Raw genomic sequence first — 24,092 nt, 5'->3', positions numbered from 1 at the left:
CCAGCTGCCCAGGCGCCCTTGAGATGATCCTTTTAAAAGCGAAGTCAGATCATGTCATGCTTTGCTTAAAACAACAACAACAAAAAACCACTTGACTGGGTAAAAGCAGAAATCCTTCAAATGGCCCACAAGGTCTTACAAGGTCCATGGTCGGCAGCCTCCCACCAATTGCTCTTACCTCACTGACCTTATTTTCCTTATTTTCTCTTACAGGTATGCTCCACTCCCACTGCCCCAACACTCACTCCACACCAGACACACTGACCATTGTACCATTCTGCAAACAAGTTAGACACTCTCCTGCCTCGGGGTTCTTGCACCTGCTGTTCCCTCTGCTTGTCCCACATAGGAACATGGCTCCTTCCTTTATCTCCTTCAGGTCTTTGTTCAAATGTTGCCTTCCCAGGTTGGCTTTCTCTGACTACTCCACTTAAACCTCCCTCTCCCCTACTACCATCCTGGCACATTATCCCGCTTCCTTGCCTCATTTTCCTCTACAGTACTTACCACCATTTGACGTATTATATATCGCCTTTATTTATAAATAAATAAATATTTCTTGTTTGAGAACATAACCTCATGAGAGCAGGGGCTTTGAACTGTTTACTATCATATTCTCAGTGCCCGGAACAGGTAGTTAAAAGTATTCAATAAATGTTTTTTAAATGAACAAATCCCTTGGGTGCAAATACTTTCTGCCTAGCATGCTGCCTTTTTAAAAAAGATTTATTTATTTATTTTTGAGAGACAGAGAGTGAGTGGGGGGAGGGCCAGAGGGAGAGAATCTTTAAGCAGACTCCCTGTTTAATGCAGAATCCAACTGGGGGCTGGATCCTAGGGCCCATGAGATCATGACCTGAGGTGAAACCAAGAGTCGGCCGCTTAACTGACTGAGCCACCCAGGCACTCCCACACTTCCTTGTATGCAATAAAGCACTCAGTAAATATTTGAGGAATCAACTATGATGGAAGACTACTAACATTCTGCCTTGTTATCTGCTGCCTTCTCCAAGTACCCCTCGACACCTGGGCCTACATTAAATTTCTGCACTCATTAAAGTATAGCAAGAGGTCAGAAGGAGAGGTCCTCCATGGACACTGCTGTTTTGAACATGGCAATAAGAGAAACACAGGATGCTGCTTTGAGTATTTTCTGCCTTTGCCACTTAGACAAATCCCTTCCCATCTCTGGGATTTAGTTTCACCATATGTAAGATAAAGCTAGGAGACTAGATGATTTCTGAAGTCCCTTCTATTTTTACAGCTTGTAGTTATGGTGCTCATGACTAAAATTGTATGATTCTAAAATTGTATGATTTTTCTCTTCTAACCTGTGCTTCGAATATGCTGAATGAAAATGTGGTGTAGGGATGAAGGCTCTCTTTGATTCCATTAGTGCATGTATCATTATAAAAATAATAAAATACGTTGTAAAAGGCCACATTAGCAACATGCAGATATGACGCTGAGGCTCACATGAGGCAGAAGACCAAAAACTAGGTTTTCTGATTCCTTCTGGGCTCCTTATCTCAAGTCCCATACATATATACATATATTTTCTCTCCTTTCCAAGGGTTAGCTGAATTAGACCTTTATCGCCAGGGTATTTTGGAAAATCCACACCCCTTCACTTGTTTGAACACACTTGGTCCCATCGCCCAAAACAAAACACAACTTTCTCTAGCCGTGGTTCTGGATGATGGAGGTGGCGTACGTTCAGCCACTTTCCAAACCTTGAGACTTGCCTCCCAGGCAAAGGCAAAACAGCATAGTTGCAAAGGGCAAACACGCCCTTTGGATGCACCTGTGCCACGGGTGTCTCTCGGTGCTGTCGACGTGTTTTATATCACCCCTGCCCTTATAAAGAGATAAAAATCACGTTCAGAAACAGGCAAACTTCTGCTCAGAAATCTCCCCTTCGTTCTGACAAAACTGGCTGCCATCCCGATCAACAGATTTTCTTAAACGGAACTGCAAACCAGAGCCAGACTTACTCCCTGCTGCCAAAGGGGATAAATAAGCGTGCCTGAATTCCCGCTTGCGAGCAAGAGCTGGCACGACGCGTCACCAACATCCCTCCACCCCCCAATCAAGCGTGGTTCGACTTGGCGCTCGGGAGCCAGCGCTCCCCGACAGCCAAGCTGCAGGGGGCGGGGCCGTGCCTTAGCCTCGCCCTTTTCATGGCCTCCAGCCAACTGGAGGCAGGCAGAGCTGCCGCGAGAAACCCGCCCCTTGCTCCCGCTCAGCTAATCGGGGCGGCGGGGTGGGGACCTCCCCGCTGACCCCGCCTCTCCGGCGCTGGGCAATTTAGAGCCGCGCGCCGGGCGGGAATGTAAGATGGCGGAGTAGCAACGCGAAGCGGTTAGCACTGAGTCTCTTGGCCGACTTCGGGTCCCGTCTCAGCAGCAGCAGTGATCGCTGAGCGGAGAGTGCCTAGGGTAGTGAGCCAAGATGCCGAATATTAAAATCTTCAGCGGCAGCTCCCACCAGGACTTATCCCAGAAAATTGCTGACCGCCTGGGCCTGGAACTAGGCAAGGTGGTGACTAAGAAATTCAGTAATCAAGAGACCTGGTAAGGGCGAAGTTGGGACCCCGACCGGCCTCACCTGCCGGGGCGGCGGGGTTGACGCCGGGGGGACAGAGGGTAGGGGGAATGGGGCCGCCGCGGGAGTTCTGTGCGACCCGGGTGGGGGGCTGGGGTAGGGGAAGGGGCAGCTCCGTGGCAAGCGTGCCCCGCGGGTTGTTTCCGTTATGTTACCTCTCGCGGGAGGGTCACGTTCATTCTCACCGTGCCGTGGGGTGGAGTCAAGATGGAGAGTGAGGCAAAGCTGCTGGGTTTGAAGGCAAGGGTTGGAGGACCCAAGGTGGGGACAGCGGCTGCCTAGAGCGACGGAAAGGGAAAGACGCTTAGCCTCAGCCAAGGGGACACGTGGCTTTGTCGCTTCGCTATTGAGCCATCCAGACAGGACTGGGTTCACTTTAACTCTTGGACCAGCTTGCTTGGGAGAACCTTACTGCGTACTGAGTCCTCCCGGTGTTTTTCTTAGAGTCTACGAAGCAGCTTTTCAATTTGAAATGGTGTAGGTCGGGTTTTGTAGTGAGGGAAATTGACATTAGGTACCGAGGGCGCCAAAATTATTACTAAGGACTTCCGCTAGATTGGCAGGCTTTAGCTTTTCACATCTTTAGCATCACATCTTGAGAAGTGGAGCTCTATTGAAGTTAAATCTAGCTGCTCAGTTAAAGTGGTGCATCAACTCTGCATCCTGATTGCCAGCATCTCAGCTTGAGCCATCCAGAAAATGTTAGGTAGGGAACCTTAGTTCTGGAATCCTTGACCTTCCCCAGTGCAGCTACTGGTACAGATGATACATACAGAAACCTATTTTTCAGTTAGCAGACTCTATCCTGAACTTGTCCACTTCCCTTGGCCCCCGTAGAGAATTTCGGAAACAGTTTTTTTATCCCTGAGTGTTAAGATAATGGAGGAAAGATAATGGAGTGGAAGACCGAAATTGCATAGTGCATTGCAGCTTGAATTTTTTTCATTGCCTTGCTAATTAAACTTGCTCCCTCCCCCCACTTTCAACTTCCTCCTGCACCTTGGGGGCCATCTTAGAGATAAACTTAATTACCTGATCCTTCCACCAGAAGGTAGAATCTTCTGGTTCTGATATTCATACTTTGTGTTCCTTTGCCCTGTTGATCAAATCAGAACAGTGCCCACAATCTCATGGGCTCGGTCATCTGTTCAGGGGAAAGTTTACTCCAAACCCAAGAATCAGTTAAATTAGTTAAGGTTGCTTGTAACATTTATTCCTAGATGCCTTTCCTTTTTCCTTTCTTTAAACTTACTACCCTAGTGTACCTCCCTTATCCTTCCTAGACCTGCTGATAAAAGCATTCATGTGTAGTGGACAGCTTCCTTCTGGATACTTACTGTGCCGCTGGTTGTGATGCAGATGATAGTGCAAACACTGACACAGTCTGTAACCAGGCAATAGCTTAGTCAGAAGAGGCTGGCCAAGCTGCTGTCTTTGGCTGTGACCACACCATTATGACACCATAATAAGAAGACATTACAGGATCAGACTTTGCCAGTGGCAGTATAGGTAGGGGCCAAGAATGATTTTCATTTAGAGGGGTTTTTCTGGCCCCCTTAACTCTGGTTGTTAAATTCTTTTCCTACCCTTCTAGGAAAAATACAAAGACTTTTATTTTTCTTTGTGTTAACCCTTCACCCTCTGCCTAATGCAATATCCTAGAACCTGAAGCTGTACTGGGAGACAGGGAGGGTGAGAACAATTTAGTGTTCTGACTCATCTGAATTCATCAGCAATCCCAATCTACTTTGGAGATCAGGCTGGTTTCATTTTTAAACAGCTGAACAATAGCATGCTTGAAAATCCTGGCTAAGATTAAGCCCAACATGGAAAATTGCTGACTGGTTTGGTTTCCCTGTTTCAGGCTTAATCATTAGCTTTTTGGTTCCTTAGATGGTCTAAAATCTTCATTGAACATAATGGACTATGTTACCTATGGAGCTTCCCCCTCTCCATCCCCCCCTCCAACCTTTGGCTCTTCTGCAGGACTCCTGGGCTCTAAAGGACATGGACAGAGCAGCTCAGTGGGTACTCTGGGTCATCAGAGAGGGGAACTGCAGAGCCCAGCCTCAAATGAGCCAGTTTTACTGTCTGTACAATTTGGCAGAATATCAGGGGTGGTGCTCTTTTGAGCAGAGTGGCTTTTCTCGAGTCTTTAAGATCATCCATTGCTATCCAGTTATAAGGAAACATGCATACATACATACATACATACATGTAGTAGGTGGGTGTCTCACACACACACAGGTAGATAGGAGGGATTAGAAGTTCATGCTCTGGAATCAGAGAACCAGCATTTGAAATCTTTGCTTTTCTTTGCCCCAGTAATGTCATCTGTAAAGTAATATCTACCCATGGAATTATTGTGAAGATTAAATGAGATAGGAGTAAAGGAAAACACTGTCCCACACAATAAATGCACAGTGAATGTTGATAAGAAGTGGAAGTGATTATATGCAGAAAATGTGGAAAATACAGAAGAGGACAAAGGGAAAAAAGACATCCCAAATAATCCTAGCACCCACGATCACCTGTTCACATTTTCATCTATGACCTTCCAGATGTTTGTGTGTTTAAGTACTTTTTCAAAAATGTAAGATGTTTGGGGCACCTGGGTAGCTCAGTCAGTTAACCGTCTGACTCTTGGTTTTTCGGCTAAGGTCATGATCTCACGGTTGCTTGATCAAGCCCTGCACTGGGCTCTGTGGTCAGTGTGGAGTCTGCTTCAGATTTTCTTTCCCTCTCACTCATTCTCTCTCTGTCTCAAATAAATAAAAGAAATCTCTAAAAAAAAAATTGAGGTGTTCTAGCTTTCATCATGTAGCAATATTTTTTGAATAATTTCTCCCCTTAATATTTAGTCCACATGGTTTAAAATAGCTGTAGAGTTTTGTCTTATGGTTTTACCATTATTTTAGATAACCAAGTCCCTGCTAGTAGTTATTTCCCATTTTTTATTAATGCTTTTATATGAAAACCTTTGAACATAAATCTTTGTCCATTTCTTTTTTTTTTAAGATTTTACTAATTTATTTGACCGAGAGAGAGAGAGAGAGATCACAAGTAGGCAGAGTGAGGGGGGAAAGCAGGCTCCCCGCGGAGCAAAGAGCCCGATGCGGGGCTCGATCCCAGAACCCCTGGACCACGACCTGAGCCGAAGGCAGAGGCTTAACCCACTGAGCCACCCAGGCACCTGTGCTTTATCCATTTTAATCCCCTCAACCCTGCTGAGAAGTTACTATCCCCATTTTATGGATGAAAGAACTAAGATTCAGAGGTTAATTTGCCCAACTCTAGGTATTACTGTTTAAATTTTTGCTGATAAATTATCTCATCTGGCTTTTAAAATTTTAGTATATTCAAAAGTTTTTGTTTGTTTGTTTGTTTGTTTTTTTACTCTCTTCAATAGTGATAAGGACCTTTGGTTTATTTCGTTACTCTGGATAGGCTGAGAGGGGGAAGACTAACTTCGGTTGCCTAGGATTTTCCTAAGAACCATATCCCCTGGTTAGTTAATCCCTTGCATTTTGCACATGCCAGTGTCTCCGTCTGAATTCTTGAGATTTTCTTAAGACTACTAGTTGCTTTCTAGATTTCAGTTGCTTTCCTTCTGTGTAGCCTTCCGTGCTAGTTGGATGCACTTATGCCTGATGCTAAAGGAAAAGTAAAGGAGAAGCTAGAAGCTAGTTTTCTCATTGGATGGACATAGCCAGTCTGGCCTCACTAGGAGATTGGGAGAATGATTGGCCCAAAGCCACTTGGAAAACACGCCATTAGCTAGAGGGAGAGAACACGGGGTGTTACCCTTTAAATTGCTAAACCAGGTTTTTCCACCTGATAGAGTATATTAAGAGCAAACAGGTTTTAGGCACAGCTGTTCTATCATCAGTCACTGCCTAATTTATCATCTCTTTGACTTAGAGGAAGCCATAAGAAAAATACTTTTTTTGAGGATTCCTTGGACTGTTTCTTGACCGAGCTGTATAATCTGAGTGTCGGTTATAGGCTTTTTAGGCTTTATAAAAATGTACACTACAGTACTACTGGAGGGAGGGATCAATCTTAATTCGCGAGATCAGTTATGCACAGTAAAATAAGGCAACATCCTACTTTACTTGCACCACTTCATTTTGATTTATTTATTTCTTTGAGCGGGCTCACAAGAGTGCATGAGTGGGGGGCACCTGGGTGGCTCAGTGGGTTAAGCCACTGCCTTCGGCTCAGGTCATGATCTCAGGGTCCTGGGATCGAGTCCCGCATCGGGCTCTCTGCTCAGCAGGGAGCCTGCTTCCCCCCCCCCCTCTCTCTCTGCCTGCCTCTCCGTCTACTTGTGATCTCTCTCTGTCAAATAAATAAATAAAATCTTTAAAAAAAAAAAAGAGAGTGCATGAGTGGGGAGAGGGAGAGAATTCTTCTAGCAGATTCCTCACAGAGTGTGGAGCCCTGATGGAGCTCCATCTCACAACCCATGAGATCATGACTTGAGCCGAAACAAAGAGTGTAAAGCTCAACCACCTGAGCCAGGCACCCCTGCACCACTTTATTTTGAATATTGTTTAATAAAGAGAATTTCCAAGTTACTGGATACATTCCTGGTCATAACACCTGTCTGTGCTTGAGGGTAAGTTTTAGTCCTGAATTTGGCTTTGGGAAGTGGCTGAACGGCTGAACGGCTGGGTGATACAATAACACAGAAGTGTTCCCAGCGATTGTGCAGGGTAGTGAGCTGGTGTTTTTATAAAAATTATTTTTCAAACCTCTGATGTTAGAATATAATTTCTAAAAGAATCACCTCTACCAAAGTATTATATGCAGCAAATGGTCCTGATGTGTAAGTTGGCAGCGATAATTTAATTTTATAGTTCATACCTTATCTGCTTTCAAAAAAGGATTTGAAGCATGTTTCATGATGTGTCACATGTCACGTGTGTCACACGTACAAAAGTTTCACTAAATAGATGCATTAGAAGCCCTCTAGAACAAAGGACTATCGTAATCATGCCAAGAATTTGGCATAAAGTGATTACTGAAGTTCAGTGTTAATTTAACTGTATCCCTTGGCCTCCTGGCAGCCAAAGGGATAAAGACATATGCAGTGGATCATGTAGTTCTTATTTTCGTAAGATACTTTAGACACCTCCAAGCACAAAATTTTAGGAATTTTATGGATGGGATCCTTAAATAATGATATTGAGTAACAGAAGGAACAATGTAAGCAATTTTGTGGGTATTTTTTAAAAAGATGTATTTACTTATTCCAGAGAGAGAGAGAGAAAGTGCCAAGAGAGCCAGTGGGGGTAGGGGAGAAGAGGTGGCAGGGGGAGAAAGAATCTTGAGCAGACTCCCTGCTTAGCATGGAGCCCAGCACGGGGCTCAATCCCAGGGCCCCAAGATCCGCAACCAGAGCTGAAGTCAAGAGTCCGAGGCTTAACCAACTGAGCCACCCAGGCGCTCCTTTTAGGTATTTTTTATATTGACCCCGGTAATTGAGGCATTTTTGAAGAGAGACGGCATCATGGTCTACAGATATTGCTTTCTGGTCTTACTTGAAAATAAGAAACCTTTGAAATAGAGACTTAGCCTTTCTCTTAATGCTCTCTTGGACCACTTGTTAAACTACTGTTCCCCTAGCTTCTCATCAAACAACCTGGTTCTGGTTGAGTGAACATCTGGACCACGGATGATATTCTGTGTTCTTGACTGAAATAAGAGCCGTAGGCCTCCCATATCAGATGTAGAGACTACCGTTGACTTTATTGGAAATCACTGTGCCTGACTCCTGGGAAATGAAGATCTTAGTCAAGGAGGTGATGCGGTATGGGGCTCTCACCATAAGAATTTTGAGTTTTGAAGTTGCTCAGATATTTGAAGTACCAGGTCAAGACCCCGGAATTGTGCACCATAAAACGTAGAAGGAGCTCTTGTAGCCTGGAACTTCTCACAGGGTGGGCAGTGTGAGTAAAGGAATTGTGAGAAGTCTCTTTAAACACTACTGCCTGTTACAGGAGACCAGCACATGGTCTCCTCTGGGAGGTGTTATTCAGCCTTGTCTGCTTGTGGTTTGTAATTTTTTAATACTCTTTTTTATTTATCCCAGCATATCCCAAAATAGGGTAGTTTTAACACTTAAGTGACATTAAAATTGAGATACGTTTTTCCTTTTATTTATACCATCCTCACAATAGAGTGTGTATTTTCTAGCACATTTCAGTTCAGTTCCTCACACTAGTCACATTTCAAGTGCTTGGTAACCACACAAGTCCAGTGCCTCCCAGATTGAACGGTGCCATTCTAGGACCTACACTTTGGAAACGTGGAAGTTGCTCTCCCAGAAAGCCCTTCCTGGCTCCCTCCTCCTTGTCCATTTGAATTTTTTTTTAAGATTTTATTTATTTATTTGACAGATAGAAATCACAAGTAGGCAGACAGGCAGGCAGAGAGGAGAAGCAGGCTCCCTGCTGAGCAGAGAGCCCGATGCGGGGCTCGATCCCAGAACCCTGAGATCATGACCTGAGCTGAAGGCAGAGGCTTAACCCACTGAGCCACCCAGGCGCCCCTGTTCATTTGAATTTTTGAAGAGTGTCTTCAGAAAGCAGTTTTGGCATTGGCATAGTTAACATTACCGACAGAGTCTATTGCTTTTTAAGGCTGATCCTGGTGATTAATAGATGGCAGTTCACAGGGCATCTGGGTTGGTCAGTCGGTGAAGCATCTGCCTTCGGCTCAGGTCATGATCTCGGCTCCAGGGATCCAGTCCCACATGGGGCTCCCTGCTCAGGGGGGAGTCTTGCTTCTCCCTCTGCTCCTCCCCCCCCCCGACTCGTTCTCTCTCTTTCTGTCTTTCTCAAATAAATAAGATCTTTAAAAAAAAAACAACTAGCAGTTGGTTAAGCTAAACCAGGGTCCACAAAATTGCCATATTGTTCATTAGGTTGCCTCTTGTATCAAGATTGCAGGATCCTGCCATAAAATTCTTCGTAACTCTCCCCACTCTGGTGGGCCCAACAGGTTGTGGTTCTACCCAAAACAAAATCTCTGCCAGCTGGGTATCTATCTGTGGAAAGGGTATGAGCAGATTTATCAAAATCCTAAAGAAACAGGTTGGACCCACTTGCCTCTAGTGTGAAGTGAGTTACTTCGTGAGGGATGATCGGAAGCCAGGCTTCTGAATCTTCTCAGTAGCGCACCTGCAGAAGGTTTGCATTCTGACTCAAGTGAGTGGCTCTCACGGGGCAGCCTAATCCTGAGGGGGTGCTTACTAATTCACTGTGTCCAGAAGAGCACAACAGATCTGGTCCCTGCCCTCACGGAGCTTGCAGTCCAAGGGAACAGATGACTATTAACAAGTGGGTAAAAAATAAAGCGGTAACAAGTCATGATAAGTAGTAAGTTGTGAAGGTAGTAATTGGGGAGGGTCACTTTGTTAGGGAACATTTCAAACAAACAGAAGCAGAATAGTATAATGGTCTCCTCCAGTGTACACATCACCCACCTAGATCAAAGGTTATCAATTACTGACTTTAATCTTGTTTCATCTGTCAATCTCCCCTCCCACACACCTCCCCACAATTATTTTGAAACAAACATGGATGTTCTATCCTAACACCCATATGTATTTCAGTAACTACGATACCATTTTCTTGCCTAAAAGAGCACTAGGGTTTCAAATTACCCTGTTTCATAATCGGGGGGGGGGGGGCTTGCTTTCTTGAATCGGCATGCAAATGAAGCTCATATGGCACAATTGGTTGATTTTATTAAGATTTTTTATTTATTCATTTGAGAGAGCAAGTAAGAGCACGAGCAGTGGGGAGGAGGGAGAAGCAGACTCCCCACTGAGCAGGGAGCCAGACAGTGCTCGGTGCAGTCCCAGGACCCCTGGATCATGACCTGAGCTGAAGGCAGATGCTTAACCAACTGAGCCACCCAGGCACCCCTGTTGATTTTTTTTTTAAGTCACTTTTAATCTTTTGGTCCTCAGGGAGGTCACTTTTTTTTTAATTAAGATAGTCAGAGGACACACTTTGATTGAAGACCTGAGAAATAAATGAGCTGCTCACAGAAAGACCATTCCAGGTAGTGGGATGAAGTGCAGGGCACTGACGTGAGGAGGGATGGATGCAGGGAACTTAGAGGAAGACAGACCATGTGACTGCCGCATAGTAAACTAGGGAGAAGATATTTGGAGAAGAGCTATTTATCAAATCAGAAAACTGAGTTTTCCAGATTCCCTCACCATATTAACGTAGTTTCTCAGACCGTAATCCAACTGGACGAGAGGGGCATAATGCCCTTTGTTGTTAAAACCAAATTTCACAGCAGTCGCAGATTCACATGTAATTGTAGGAGATGATACCGAGAAATCCTGTGTACCCATTTCCCAGTTTTCCCAAGTCTCCCAACCAGAGTTCTTCCAAACTATAGTTTTTTGGCAAACTATAGTGTTAATGTGAGAGGCATGATACTGCCCTTGAGGCAGTCAAGATACAAAACCATCCTGTCACCGCAAGGCTCCTTCCTGTTGTAACCACACCCACACTTCTCCCTCTGTGTAGTTTCCTTGGCTTGCTTTTGTCTGCTTTGGGTGTCTCGCTGATACTGGCCTCTTAAAATGTAAAATGCGTTGGAAATATTCCCGCCTTGTCTGTGTTCTGGAAAAGATGGTGCACAATTTGTGTTCATTCTTCAAATGTTTGATAGAGCTCTCCAGTGAAGCTGTTTTCTGGTTAGTCTTGCTAGAGGTTTATCTTTTTTTTTTCTTTTTTCAAAATTTTTTGAAGTTTATTTAACTAAATTCTGTACCCAACATTGGGCTCAAACCCACGACTCCAAGATCAAGAACCACTGAGCCAGCCAGGTGCCCCGAGGCTTACCAGTTTTTTAATTCCCCTTCCCCCAAGAGCCAGCTTTGTGTTTCACTGGTTTCTCGCTATTGTTTTCCTGTTTTCAGTTTCACTGACTTCGCTCTTACGGTTATTTTCTTCTGCTTACTTCGGGTTTATTTTGCCCATTTTCTACTTTATCAGTATGGGAACTAAGATTATTGATACTGATTTTTTTTTTTTTTTGCTTTTTTAAAGGTTATTTATTTGAGCTAGAGAGTCATGAGCAAGAGGGAGAGGGAGGAGCAGACTCCCTGCTGAGCAGGAAGCCCCACGTGGGGCTTGATCCCTGGACCCTGAGCCATGACCTGAGCCAAAAGCAGACACTTACCTGAGTCACCCAGATTTGCCTTATTGATATTGATTATTGAGAAAATAATGCACTTTTAATGTGAGGATCCCTAGTAAAAAATACTTCTTGAATTCAGTGCCTGAAGGTTTATCTCCAGATAACTCCAGACCAATGTGTTTTCCTCTTTGTTCTGGCTACCAGGAATCTCAGCCTCCCTGTTCTCATTGATTTCTGGCTTGATTTTTACCATTAGCGCTTATTTTTCTTGCTTTGTAATATAAACTAATCCCATTCTTTTTAAAATCAACTGTCGCACGGATTGGAAAGGAATAAATATTAAATAATTCTCTTCTGTATCAGCTGCTTCTGGCAATGGAATTACCTCCCGTTGAAGTTTTGCTCTTGATCGCTAGAAGTCATCAGCTCTCTGGCCTAGTCCTGATTGATACACACTACATACTATACACACACATCCGCAAATAACCCCCGCCGCCCCTGCAGGTTTAATTCGGGAAGTGGTGTTGCTATGAGGTGTCACGGAGGTTATGATTTTTTAATCCTAAGTTATTCTTGGTAAGGATCCAAGCGTGGCTGTTAAAACTTTCTTTTTATGGTAAAGTATAGCCCTACTCCATAATTCCTGTGGAATGTTTTTTAAACAAGACTTACTAATTGGACAGAATACAGTTAGCATAAAATGGAGGCAAGGGCCACATCTGTTTTGTTCTCCACGTGTCTTTGGCACTTAGCACAGTGACTGGCATATGAACATGGACTATTAGTTGAGTGAAGTGCCAGTGTGGTAGATGTATTGGCTTCTGTAGAAGGCATCATTATAGAACAGTAGTGACTCACTCCTTACGTGATCCTTCTGCTTTTGTTCTGGGTGGATTGTGATAGTCACAGATTTTGTGTCAAATTTGCATTCACATGTCCTGTTCCTCTCTATAATGAGATACAGGCAGTTCACTGAAATTACGTTCCAAGTACTTGTGTGTGCTTTAGCCAATCTTCTTGCCACATCACATGTAAAAGTAGCTATTTGTATGGCATACTGGAGTAAACTGAGGCAGTAGACTGTTTCCGGTACAGGGGCTCCTCCAGGGGCTCTCCCAAAGTGAGGGAATGTGTCCATATGACCGTGTCCACATGACCCCCACTGGGCTGTAACCCATGAACAGCACAGTAGTAGGGAAGGTGTACTTTTTAGACCTTGCCGTCCATAGAAGTGTAGTATAGTGCTTTAAAATATCTTGTTTTTTGTGGCCCCTGGGTGGCTCAGTGGTTAAGCCTCTGCCTTTGGCTCCAGTCACAGTGCTGGAGTCTGGAATCAAGTCCCATATCAGGCTCCCCGCTAAGCGGAGAGTCAGCTTCTCCCTCTGACCCTCCCCCCGCCATGCTCTCTCTCTCTCTCTCTCTCTCACTTTCTTGCTCTCAAATAAATAAATAAAATCTTTTAAAAATTTTTTTAAATAAAATATCTTCCTTGTTTTTGCTTTCCTTCCTTTCTCGTTGTAGTGTGGAGATTGGAGAAAGCGTACGTGGAGAGGATGTCTACATTGTTCAGAGTGGTTGTGGTGAAATCAATGACAATCTAATGGAGCTTTTGATCATGATTAATGCCTGCAAGATTGCCTCAGCCAGCCGGGTTACTGCAGTCATCCCATGCTTCCCTTATGCCCGACAGGATAAAAAGGATAAGGTGGGAGCAGAATCTCCTTTAAGAAAAAAAACCCTTTTTTTGTTTTTTTATCATAAGAAGCACTTGCCCAAAGTCACAAAAACTCTTTAATCCTCAGACCCATATGTGGAAGGTATATTACTTTTTTATCACATCCTCATAGGTATCACCCAGTGTTCAGAAACAATTGACGTGGGGTTGGTTTATATAAATCAACACATTCATAGTCTGTGTTTGTTCCACCTATTCCTATGTGACTTCCAGTTAGCTCACTGCGACTTTTTCATTATGTCAGTAGGACTAAGCACCAGCTACCATGGAGGAGAATTATTTTTTAAACTCTAGTAGCATCTCTGGGACCCTCTCAGGGTTCCAGCTGTGACCTCCTCAGCAAACTTGGAAGTCGGTTACACGAATGCTTAGTCTCATTACACACATACACATCTCACCTCATTTGTCTGCTGTATTAGAGGCTAAGGTAATACACATAAAACTTTGCCAGGACTGTTGTAATAATCAGTGCTTAGATTTTGCATACAATGACTGGGAGAAGGCCAGATATTTTTATTCTGAGAGAGTATAGTGCTCCCACAGAGTAAAGCGCAAGGCCTTTGCTGTTTTATAGTGCAGCAGGTGTACTTGCCTGTTCTTTTTTAAGTCTGCCTGGTTTAAATAATTGAGCATTGCAACACTCGATAGGCTGAAACTATGCACATTGAGTTAAGAAAACAAAAGGTAGGAAGGTATTTTTCTTTTTGGAAAACCTATCCTGATTTGGAAAAGTGATACTCCGCTTACTATTGATGCTGGACTGTGATCGACTCATGAAGTCAGTGGCCACGGCACTTTCTATGAATTTCCTGGCAGCACAGTGCCTTGAACCTAGTAAATGCACATTAAAGGGATGCTTCTCCAGCAAATGAATTGTTTCTCAAAAAGGCTTTTTTGGTTTTTTTGTTCTTCTTTCCTCCGCCTCCGTTTAGAGCCGGGCTCCAATCTCAGCCAAGCTGGTGGCAAATATGCTGTCTGTAGCAGGCGCGGATCATATTATCACCATGGACCTGCATGCTTCTCAGATTCAGGTATCTGGAAGCGAAATAGTGGGCAGCAGAAAGGGGGTTGGGGAGGAGAGAGCTGATAATGCTGGAGACCGCAGAGAAGCAAAAACCTGCCCAAGTGCCGCTCAGATTAACCAGTACACTGACACTGCTGCAAGCACGCTCCCCTTCAGCGTACTTCCTGACCTTAGTCTCTGGGGTGGATGGGTAGGGGGGGCTGGCTGGAATTCGGAGAAAGAGCATTGGGTTTGGGTTCAGACCTGGTTTGAATATTGGCTCTGACAGTCGGCGGCTTTGTAGCCTTGGGCAGGTTATTTTAACTCCTCTGAACACACGCTGCGTTGTTACTGTGAGTGTGAAATTTATGGTGGAACGCGTGGCCCAGGACAGGTGCTCAATAAATAGGAACTGTTACTGTCATCATTAAATTGAGAGCCGCAGCTATCGGAACCTACTTCCAGAGAGAGGGGAGTGGGATACTACCTTCTGTTTTGTACTATTTAAAGGGACTTTCGGATCCTCCTTGGAGGCTTGTGGCAACCCAGTGAGGCACCGGAGTAGGTGATTCTACCCATTTCGTAGAAGAGGAACAGATTTGTTGAGAAACACAACTAATTAATAGCAGCTAGTATTAGAGTTACTCTGTGTGACCATTTATTATTATAAATACATTCCACTAGCTTCTCTAACTGGTTTAGCAGTTAGCTCTTGCTCCCTAACAAACCAGTCCAGCATTTAGTGGCATAAGGCAGTATGACCTCACGAGTATACACATTGATTGGGCTGTTCTGGTATCGGCTGAACTTGGCCATTCTTCCCAAGGGCTCACTCATGTCCCCTTCCTCAGTTGTGGGTTAACTGAGGGCAGGCCTTGCCCATCTTGGCTGGACTCTCTTGTGCCGCCCAGGTTTGAGGAAGCCATTTTAGTCTCCTCCACCAGGCATGCCTTCCAATCAGTCTGAACGTTACAGAAAGATATTCGTTGGGCAGATTATTATTAACCTCTTTGTATTGGTCATTTATAAATGGAAGTGCAGAAAAACAAAGCAAACGTGACTCAGCTTCTTTCTACAGGGCTTTTTTGATATCCCCGTGGACAATTTGTATGCAGAGCCGGCTGTCCTGAAATGGATAAGGGAGAACATCTCTGAGTGGAGGAACTGTACTATTGTCTCACCCGATGCTGGTGGAGCAAAGAGGTATGGCCGGAATGCATATTATTCTCAAAGTACTGGGGAAGTCGTTCAGACAGTTGTGTCAGAAACTGGTATTTTTCTTTCTTTTTTGTAAAGATTTTATTTATTTGAGAGAGAGAGATAGCGAGAGGGAGCATATGGGTTGGGGAGAGAGCGAGAAGCAGGCTCCCTGCTGAGCAGAGAGCCTGGCTGGGGGCTCCATCCCAGGACCCTGGAATCATGACCTGAGCCGAAGGCAGGTCTTAACTAACTGCCTCCCCCTCCGCCCTGCAGGTGCCCCAGAAAGTGATACTTTTCTAGCAGGTGACAGTTTTTAAGTACAATTGACCCTTGAACGACATGGGGGTTCGGGGTATCGTCCTCCCCCCTCCCCATGCGATCAAAAATCCACATAGAACTTTTGACCACCCCAAAACTCCACTCCTGACAGCCAACTATTATCTGGAAGCATTCCCAGTAACATAAACAGCTGATTAACCCTGTTGTATTTTATGTGAATTACATAGTACATTACAAGAAAGCAAGCAAGAGATAAGAAAATGTTACTGAGAAAATACGTTTTCAGTACTCCACTGCACCGACAGAAATCGGCTCTTAAGTGCACCTGCACAGGTCAAACCCATGTCTTTCAAGGGTCAGCTCTACTTCAGAGTGGGTGGAGCTGGGGCACAGGCTGGGCATAGTTTTACTAACCCTCTTTTACTGGCCTGAGTCACTGCCTGAAAGGCAGGGCAGCACAAAGAGGGCCCTTAAGTAGTTACCATGTTGTAGGCTTGACTGAAACCCATGAGTCAGCTTGGCACTGCAGAGCTAGCCACACCACTGGGAAGCGATCCAGAACGGTGGGAAATTGGGATTTCTAATGAATGGCACCTGCTTTCAAACTACGTGCTATTAGTGGACAAGTAGGCGTTTTCCGTGCCTGATGATGCCGGTGGTTAGGCCATTTTCATTCTGGCATGAAGATATTAAGCAGGAAGGAAAATAAAGTGGAGTAACTTTATTGAAAAACAAGACCTTAACATTTTAAGCAAACTGATTGCCAAGGATTACCAGTTTGGGGGCTTTACAGTTCACCTGGTGCAGACTAAGAGCTCTTGATTTCCTTGGTGTATCACTCACTAGTAATGCATTCAAAAGGATAACACGTGTTCTTCTTGTTGGTGGAAATAGAATGAAGAAGCTACAAAACACAGATGATTAGGAAAAGCTAATTCAGATCCTTCTGAAGCCACTCAGATTTTCAGTGACTGTTTCTCAATAACCTTATTATTTCACTAACTTCAGCAGAGCCACCAAACTGAGAACTTGGGTTCCGTTATTCAGCCAGAGGCATGGCTTCATGAGTCCCACATAATTGCTAGTTACCATCTGTAAAAGCGGTGCGCCTAAGAAGCATCCCCCTACTGGTAGTTGTCAAACTTGTCTTAACTTGTTGGCCAGTATTTTCCCATCTTGCCATGGGACTTAGAAAATAGTCATGTTTGATTTAAATAAATAATCAGGCAAGCTTTTCTTTCCAAAGTTGGGTACAGGAAAACTGCCTTCAGTAGGTGACTCTTGTGTGTGTGTTGATAATGTTCTTACAGCAGTGGAGTGTTTTCAGAGTGAGTGGCTGTTATCACTTCTGCCTTGGCAGGGTTTTCGGAGTAGGTGGAGATCCCCGTGTGCTGGTGACTTGCAGTTTCTCCCCTCAGGGGTATAGGGAATGACTTTTCCAGCCCTTCTGCTTTGTCGGTCATTGAGTTTGTTGGCCATCGAGTCTGGACGGTCGGGGACACTTGAGCTAATTTGATCATGCATTTGTCTTGGATAATAAATGTTCCAAGCAGATGGGTTATTCTTGATGTTCCTCTTGCCCACCCAGTAGTCACGGAGAGCACAGGCTGTGGTCCCTAGGTCAGGGTACAGATGCCATCCAAATTGTGGTTCGGATCTTCTGTGTTCTCTGTGACAGGGTCATGCATTCTCCGCTATCCAGCACAACACCAGTCACGTGACCATAGTCACAGCAGAAACCGGGCATAATGCTTTGGTTGGATCAGTGCTGCATTAAAAAAAAAAAAGACCCAAGGCACAGGCTTCTTCATGGACGGGGGGAGGATGGCACAGCAGACCACGGGCCTGCACGCCATTTACACTGAGCAGCTCTCTGTCATTTACGCTGAATTGATTTCTGGTTGAGTGAATTATTATACGGGACTTGGTCATTAGAGATCGGTCTTCCCGTCCCACCCTCTAGTTCGGTTTGTATTATTGTGTAATAGCAAAATGAGACTGACGTTTTGACTTGGAGATACTTCGGGCTGTGCGGCCAGATGTCCAGTTTTCCTGGTTAATTGGTATAACTTTCTTTCTAGCGCTCCTAAAAGGAACTTCCAAGCTTGGTGTCCAGGTACAGTTGACATTGACAGTTGGTGGAGCACTGAGGGGAGTGTGGTGAGAGCACAGGCATTCTGACTCCTCTCCTGCCAGGTTCAGGTTCACTTCTCACAACATCCGCATGTCAAATTGGGCCAATCTGTGCACTCGCGGCCTTAGTTAATGACGTCTTCTCTCTCTCCCCCTTCTGCTGCCAATCTATTAAATGAACGTGCCTTCGCATCCTACTGCTTCCTGGGACTGGTGAGGCATCTGGCTATCCCCCGCTCGCTGTAAACCAGAATTAATTATAATCGAAGTCTGACTAATACGCTCATAAACTGCTCTCAGGATATGGAGGCTTTAGTCTATAAAACCCACTTTGTGCCTTTGGCCTCTGAGAAGTCAATCAATGAGAGCTCTTTTCTTCCAGCCCTGGGAACAGTTTGGTTTCAAAGAGTGTTCCCTCCCTCCCCCCGCACCTCCCCGCCGGAAAACAAGCCCGTCATTTAGTCCCTGTCTTTCGTCCTTAGGTTTAACTTTGAACACCCTGTTTTGCAGAGTGACCTCCATTGCAGACCGGTTGAACGTGGACTTCGCTCTGATTCACAAAGAACGGAAGAAGGCTAACGAAGTAGACCGCATGGTGCTGGTGGGAGACGTGAAGGACCGGGTGGCCATCCTAGTGGATGACATGGCTGACACCTGTGGCACAATCTGCCATGCTGCTGACAAGTGAGTGAGGAGAGGTGGGGCCAGTGGTCAGAAAGGGAACACATAGCCCGCTGCCATCTCAGTGCCTTACGCCAGCGGATTCTCATGGAAGTGAGTCGAGGGGGATGGTAACTAGCTTTGGGAGATTTCTCACCTGAGGCTTGAGTTGCAGTGTGCATACGTTGATGAATATCCCCCCTCATATCTCCTGACTTTATTATGCTAAACCATACAGAGTATAAAATTGGCCATTTTGAACATTAGGTGTACAATTCAGGGCCATTAGTTACATCGGCAGTGTCGTGCGACTGTCACCACTTTATTTGCAAAATGTTTTGACCACTCTGAATACTCGACTTTTTGTTTGTTTGTTTTAAAGATTTTATTTTTATTTATTTGACAGAGAGAGACAGTGAGAGCAGGAGCACAAGCAGGGGAGTGGGAGAAGAGGAAGCAGGCTCCCCGCTGAGCAGAGAGCCCGATGTGGGGCTCGATCCCAGGACCCTGAGATCATGACCTGAGCCGAAGGCAGAGGCTTTAACACACTGAGCCACCCAGGCGCCCCTGTTTAGTAGTTTTTAAAAACAAATTAAGTAGATATGTATGGGCTTGAAAAGATAGGAATTGGCCCTTCGTACAGATTTGAATTGTGTGAGTCCGTTTATGCATTTTGTTTTTATAAATACAGTGCGGTACTATAAATGTATTTTCCTTGTGATTTTCTTTTTTTAAGATTTTATTTATTTATTTGAGAGAGAGCGAGCACAAGTGGGGGAGTGGCAGGCAGAGAGAGAGGGTGAAGCAGAACTCCCTGCTGGGCAGGGAGCCCGATGTGGGGCTCAATCCTAGGACCCTGAGATCATGACCTGAGCCGAAGGGAGACAGTTCACCAACTGAGCCACCCAGGTATCCCTTGTCTGCACTGTTCCAAGCTGTGCCTTCACTCTGTTCGCTCTGCTGCTAGCCACCAGTCTCTTACCTCCCCAGTCCATCTCTCTCATTGCCTCACCGCTAGCTAATCTATCTGAAACTAAGGCTAGAACCCATCACTCCTCTCCATAAAAACCTTAAGTGGCTCCCCATTGCTTATAATCCACACGACTGTGGAGAGCCTTGTTTCTCCTAATTTTTTCTTAACCTCGGGATATCTGTGCCATGCCCAGGGCCTGGCATATAAGAGGGGCTAAGAAAGTGTTTGTGGGCTGAGCAATTCCTGATTGGGATCCTGGAGTACACATTGATAAAACTCATATCGTCCTTGTATGATTAAGGTGACCCTAATGCCTGTAACAGATCAGCTCCCTGAAATGTCTGTTCATAACCATGATAGTTTCTTGTTCCTGGCTTACTCTGGTGCAGGTAAGTATCCCTCTTTCGGTTTTGTGGTGCTGCATCTTTAATATACGGCTTCCAAGATTACCTTGGAAGTCATTTCCAGTTTGGCCAGCCAGAAAGAGAAAACAAGAGCATGGAGAATCACCATGGAAGATTCTTCTAAGGCCAGCCAGTGGTATACATTGCATCTGCCCACATTCTGATAGCTAGAATTAAGTCACAGGGCCACTCCTAACTTTGCAAGGGAGGCTGGGAAATGTAGTCCATCTGTGTGCCCAGGATAAAAAGGCAATGGATTTTGTTGAGCCTAGCAGTCTTTTCCAGTCTTAATTCGTTAATCCGAACCAGTTCAGGTAAGTTCTTAGTCCAGTTATTTCTCTTTGCTATGAACTATGAACTGAATCATGTCCCCCTAAACTTCATACACTGGAAGTCCTAAGCTTCCAGTGATGGTATTTGGAGATGGGGCCCTTGGGAGAGGTAACTAGGTTTAGATGAGGCCATGGCAGGGGAACCTTATGATGGGATTAGTGCCTTTGTAAAAAGAGACTCCCGAGAGCTGGATCCCCCATGCGTAGGTGCACACAGTGAGAGATGGCAGCTGCCAGCAAGCCAAGAGAAGAGGCCTCAGGGTGACAGCTACCTTGTCACCATCTTGATCTTGATCTCTAGAACTGAGAGCAAGATCTGGTTTTTTTTAAAGATTTTATATATTTATTTGACAGACAGAGCTCACAAGTAGGCAGAGAGGCAGGCAGAGAGAGAGAGGAGGAAGCAGGCTCCCTGCCAAGCAGAGAGCCCGATATGGGGCTCAATCCCTGGACCCCGGGATCAGGACCTGCTCCGAAGGCAGAGGCTTTAACCCACTGAGCCACCCAGGCGCCCCAAGATCTGTTTTTTTAAGGCATCCAAGCTGACTGATAAAATCCCCTCCCCACTAACTCAGGCCCTTTAGTGACAAGTGAGACAAGTGAGTAATCCAGAGCAACTCTGCTTTTTCCTCTAGACTTCTCTCAGCTGGAGCCACCAGAGTTTATGCAATTTTGACTCACGGAATCTTTTCTGGCCCAGCCATTTCTCGCATTAACAACGCATGCTTTGAAGCAGTAGTTGTCACCAATACCATACCTCAGGAGGATAAGATGAAGCATTGCTCCAAAATACAGGTGAGGAGGGGACTTTTGCAAAAGAAGTCTCTGTGAGGTATTTTCAGGAGGCGGTTGCCTGTGATGAGTTGGGGGTCTGGATTCTGAAGATGTCCTCCTTTGTCCTTAAGGGCTGAGTCTCTCATCAGGACCTGTGACCCCAAAGAAAAAAAAATCAGGCTTAAAAGTTCAGATGCAAGGCGAACCTCTGGAGGTCAGAGGACTCTCTCAGTGATGGTGATACACACTCCACTTTGCAAGTCCATGCTTTACACTGTGCGTGTGTCACTCTTAGCTGTTGGCCCCTGCAGACACAGTGGGAAACCTGTGAACGGGGGGTACACCCCTCAGAACTTCAGTGTCTCAGAGCCTGCTATGGAAACAGCCTAAGTTAATTACCTAGGGTTCTTGTTAAAACGCAGATTCCTTGGCTCCATTTGAGACCCACAAAACCAGGAGGTCCTGGGACCATTCCTTTAATTCCCCCAAGTAATTATTTAAGAGCTGTTAGACTGAAAGAACAAGGCCTTGCTTCATTAAAAGTGTGTACACGAATCCCTTGAGTCTCTGAACTTCATATGGAGAAATACTATGCAGAATATAGCTGGGGTGGCTCACGAGGGGACACAGCCCTGTGCTGCAGTCTGAAGGGGAAGGCCCGTGTGACGCTGCTCACCAGTGTCGGCCAACGGGTCAGTCATCTGTGTGCCACTAACCTGATGCTCCTCTCGGCTCCCGTAGGTGATCGACATCTCCATGATCCTGGCAGAAGCCATCAGGAGAACTCACAACGGGGAATCCGTTTCCTACCTGTTCAGCCACGTCCCTTTATAATAGAGTAACCGCTGAGGCTTTTTACAAAGTGAACCCCACCCCCTTGTTTTCCCTTGGTATTTGATGACAAATTCCACAGAAGGCCCGGCTTTCTAAACCCCTCATCGGGTGTATTAGCATTTCTCCTAAATGTAGAGAAAGACAGATTGAGACAAACTGCTGTGATTTCCACCCCCCCACCCCCCCGCCGCCTGCATTGTCTCATTCTGGCTTGACGCTGCTTTGAGCCTTGTAGCTTTACCTGTAGCCCAGCAGCGAGATTTCAGGCTCTGGAGGGCGCTGTGCAGGGGTATTTGAATGTGGCCCGGGGAGGAGGGGGGAAGCACAGACTACTTTGCATGTGAATACTTCAGGGTTTCCTTGGTTCAGAACTCCTGGCAATAGAGCCACCCCGGTTCCCCCCTCCACCCCCAGCCTGTGACAGGCTCTCAAAAGTCTCTGTGAAATGACAGCAAGAGCCCTAGGCAGCCCCAGCTTGGGCCTCTGAGTCCTGTAAGGCCACTCTCTTGGAGGGGGTGGGGGTGCCCCGGGTTGGTTGGGGAGGCAGCACACAGGGCAATGACTGCTTCTTGGGAGGAAAAAGCCTGATCCTTCATCCCCTGCTCGGGGATTGTGTCGCCTGGATTCTCCTTTGTGGCCATTCCTTTCCATTTGGCTTGACCTTCAGCCATCTTGCCCTTCCCCTGGCCAGATGTCCTCTGGGCGCAAGTGTTCCCCGTACCAGTCTTCTGGAAAGCAAAGTCGCTTCCTGCTGTGTAATCTCTGACATTGACACGGGATTATTTTTGCCATAGAGTAATCTTCCATAGCCCGCTACCACCATGGTAGTAAGTTTTAGGTGGGGTTGTAGTGCCTTTTGATTAATTTAAATATTTCATCTTCCTTCCATCTCTTTGGTCTCTCCAGTGACCTGAGATTTCTGTTAAAGACTGATGTTATTGTCTCTTGTAGAGGAAACTAATAAAGTGTCTGTGTGTGATTTGTGGGTCCGTATCGTGTCTGTACCGATCTTTCTGTTGCAGATTTGGTCTAAGGGGGTCTTGCTGCCCAATGATAGCTCTTCCGCGTCTCTAGACTGTTAGCTGCATGGTTCAGCCAAGAGAAGACCTTGGCCACGGTTCTGTTCAACAGTAAGACCTTAAGAAGTCTGGGGTTTACTGAGAACTACATATGGTTTAATTCTGTGCCTTATATACCAGAGGGTACATTGCATGTCAGGCCTGCTGGATCTCTGGTACTCCCCACGGCTGGACATTTCAGTACTTTCTCATAGGAAGAGTGTAGTTTCTATCATTTATTCATTTGGAACCAATTTTGCCAAATGCAAAATTTCCCTCCATCGGTAGTAGACACACATGTGGCATTTCGTATCAGGCCTCCTAATTAAAAACCAGGGAAGATAAATGTGTACAATTGAATGAATTATAATGCATTCCAGAATGCTCAGTGGGGTTTTTTTGTTTTGGTTTTGTTTTTGTTTTTGGTGCCTCATCAAATAAGGGTGCCCTTTTTCTTCGGGAGAAGCCATGTGCTTCCAGAGCTTTCTGCAGAGCTCAGCGCCCCTTTATCTTTGAAGCCTGGTTCTGCTTTTGTTTGCCTTGGTTGCACTTTACGTTGAATACTGGGGTCTCAACTTTACAGTGAGTCTTTTGGGAAAAAAAGGGGGGTGGTGATTCCAAAGGGACTGAGGTGGGCTCTGAAGTATGCCTCTGACCCACTAGTCCACATTCACCTGGTCGGGCTGCTGCTCCAGGAGCCACTGACGTGAAGCATCAGTGCCCTAACCTGCCCATCATGCAGCTTCCTGAAGTACTGGGTCAGTGGGTCAGGGCTTGCTGTGTCCAAACATTTCAACTCTACTGTGGGCCCCCTTGGGTCACTCAGTTCCTAGGATGAGGTTTTAAGGTCACTCAGGCCCTTGGTCCCCACCTTTGGCCCCTCTGCCTGGGAGAGGGTCGGTATTCAGTCCCCTATGGCACCCAGCCAAGTG

At 45.5% G+C, this 24,092-nt stretch overlaps 1 protein-coding gene across 1 annotated transcript; it reads left to right on the top strand.

The window, feature by feature from the left end:
- The first annotated feature begins 2,309 nt into the window (after positions 1 to 2,309).
- Positions 2,310 to 23,081, top strand: PRPS1 (phosphoribosyl pyrophosphate synthetase 1). The gene is made up of 7 exons (XM_047716246.1): positions 2,310 to 2,573; positions 13,297 to 13,480; positions 14,443 to 14,541; positions 15,592 to 15,716; positions 18,636 to 18,809; positions 21,130 to 21,289; positions 22,010 to 23,081. The coding sequence occupies exons 1-7, from the start codon at positions 2,452 to 2,454 to the stop codon at positions 22,100 to 22,102; spliced, it is 957 nt and encodes a 318-aa protein (XP_047572202.1). The 5' UTR covers positions 2,310 to 2,451; the 3' UTR covers positions 22,103 to 23,081.
- The last annotated feature ends 1,011 nt before the right edge of the window (positions 23,082 to 24,092 follow it).

This window comes from Lutra lutra, chromosome X (genome assembly GCF_902655055.1).
Source record: "Lutra lutra chromosome X, mLutLut1.2, whole genome shotgun sequence".
NCBI lineage: Eukaryota > Metazoa > Chordata > Mammalia > Carnivora > Mustelidae > Lutra > Lutra lutra.
This window is presented reverse-complemented; position numbering and strand designations above follow the sequence as displayed.

Bases quoted from the DNA above. Each gene is read 5' to 3' on its own strand.
- PRPS1 (XM_047716246.1), top strand. From the start codon at position 2,452: ATGCCGAATATTAAAATCTTCAGCGGCAGCTCCCACCAGGACTTATCC. The intron at 14,542-15,591 runs GTATCTGGAAGC...TTCTTTCTACAG, and splicing joins TGCATGCTTCTCAGATTCAG to GGCTTTTTTGATATCCCCGT. The intron at 15,717-18,635 runs GTATGGCCGGAA...CCTGTTTTGCAG, and splicing joins GATGCTGGTGGAGCAAAGAG to AGTGACCTCCATTGCAGACC.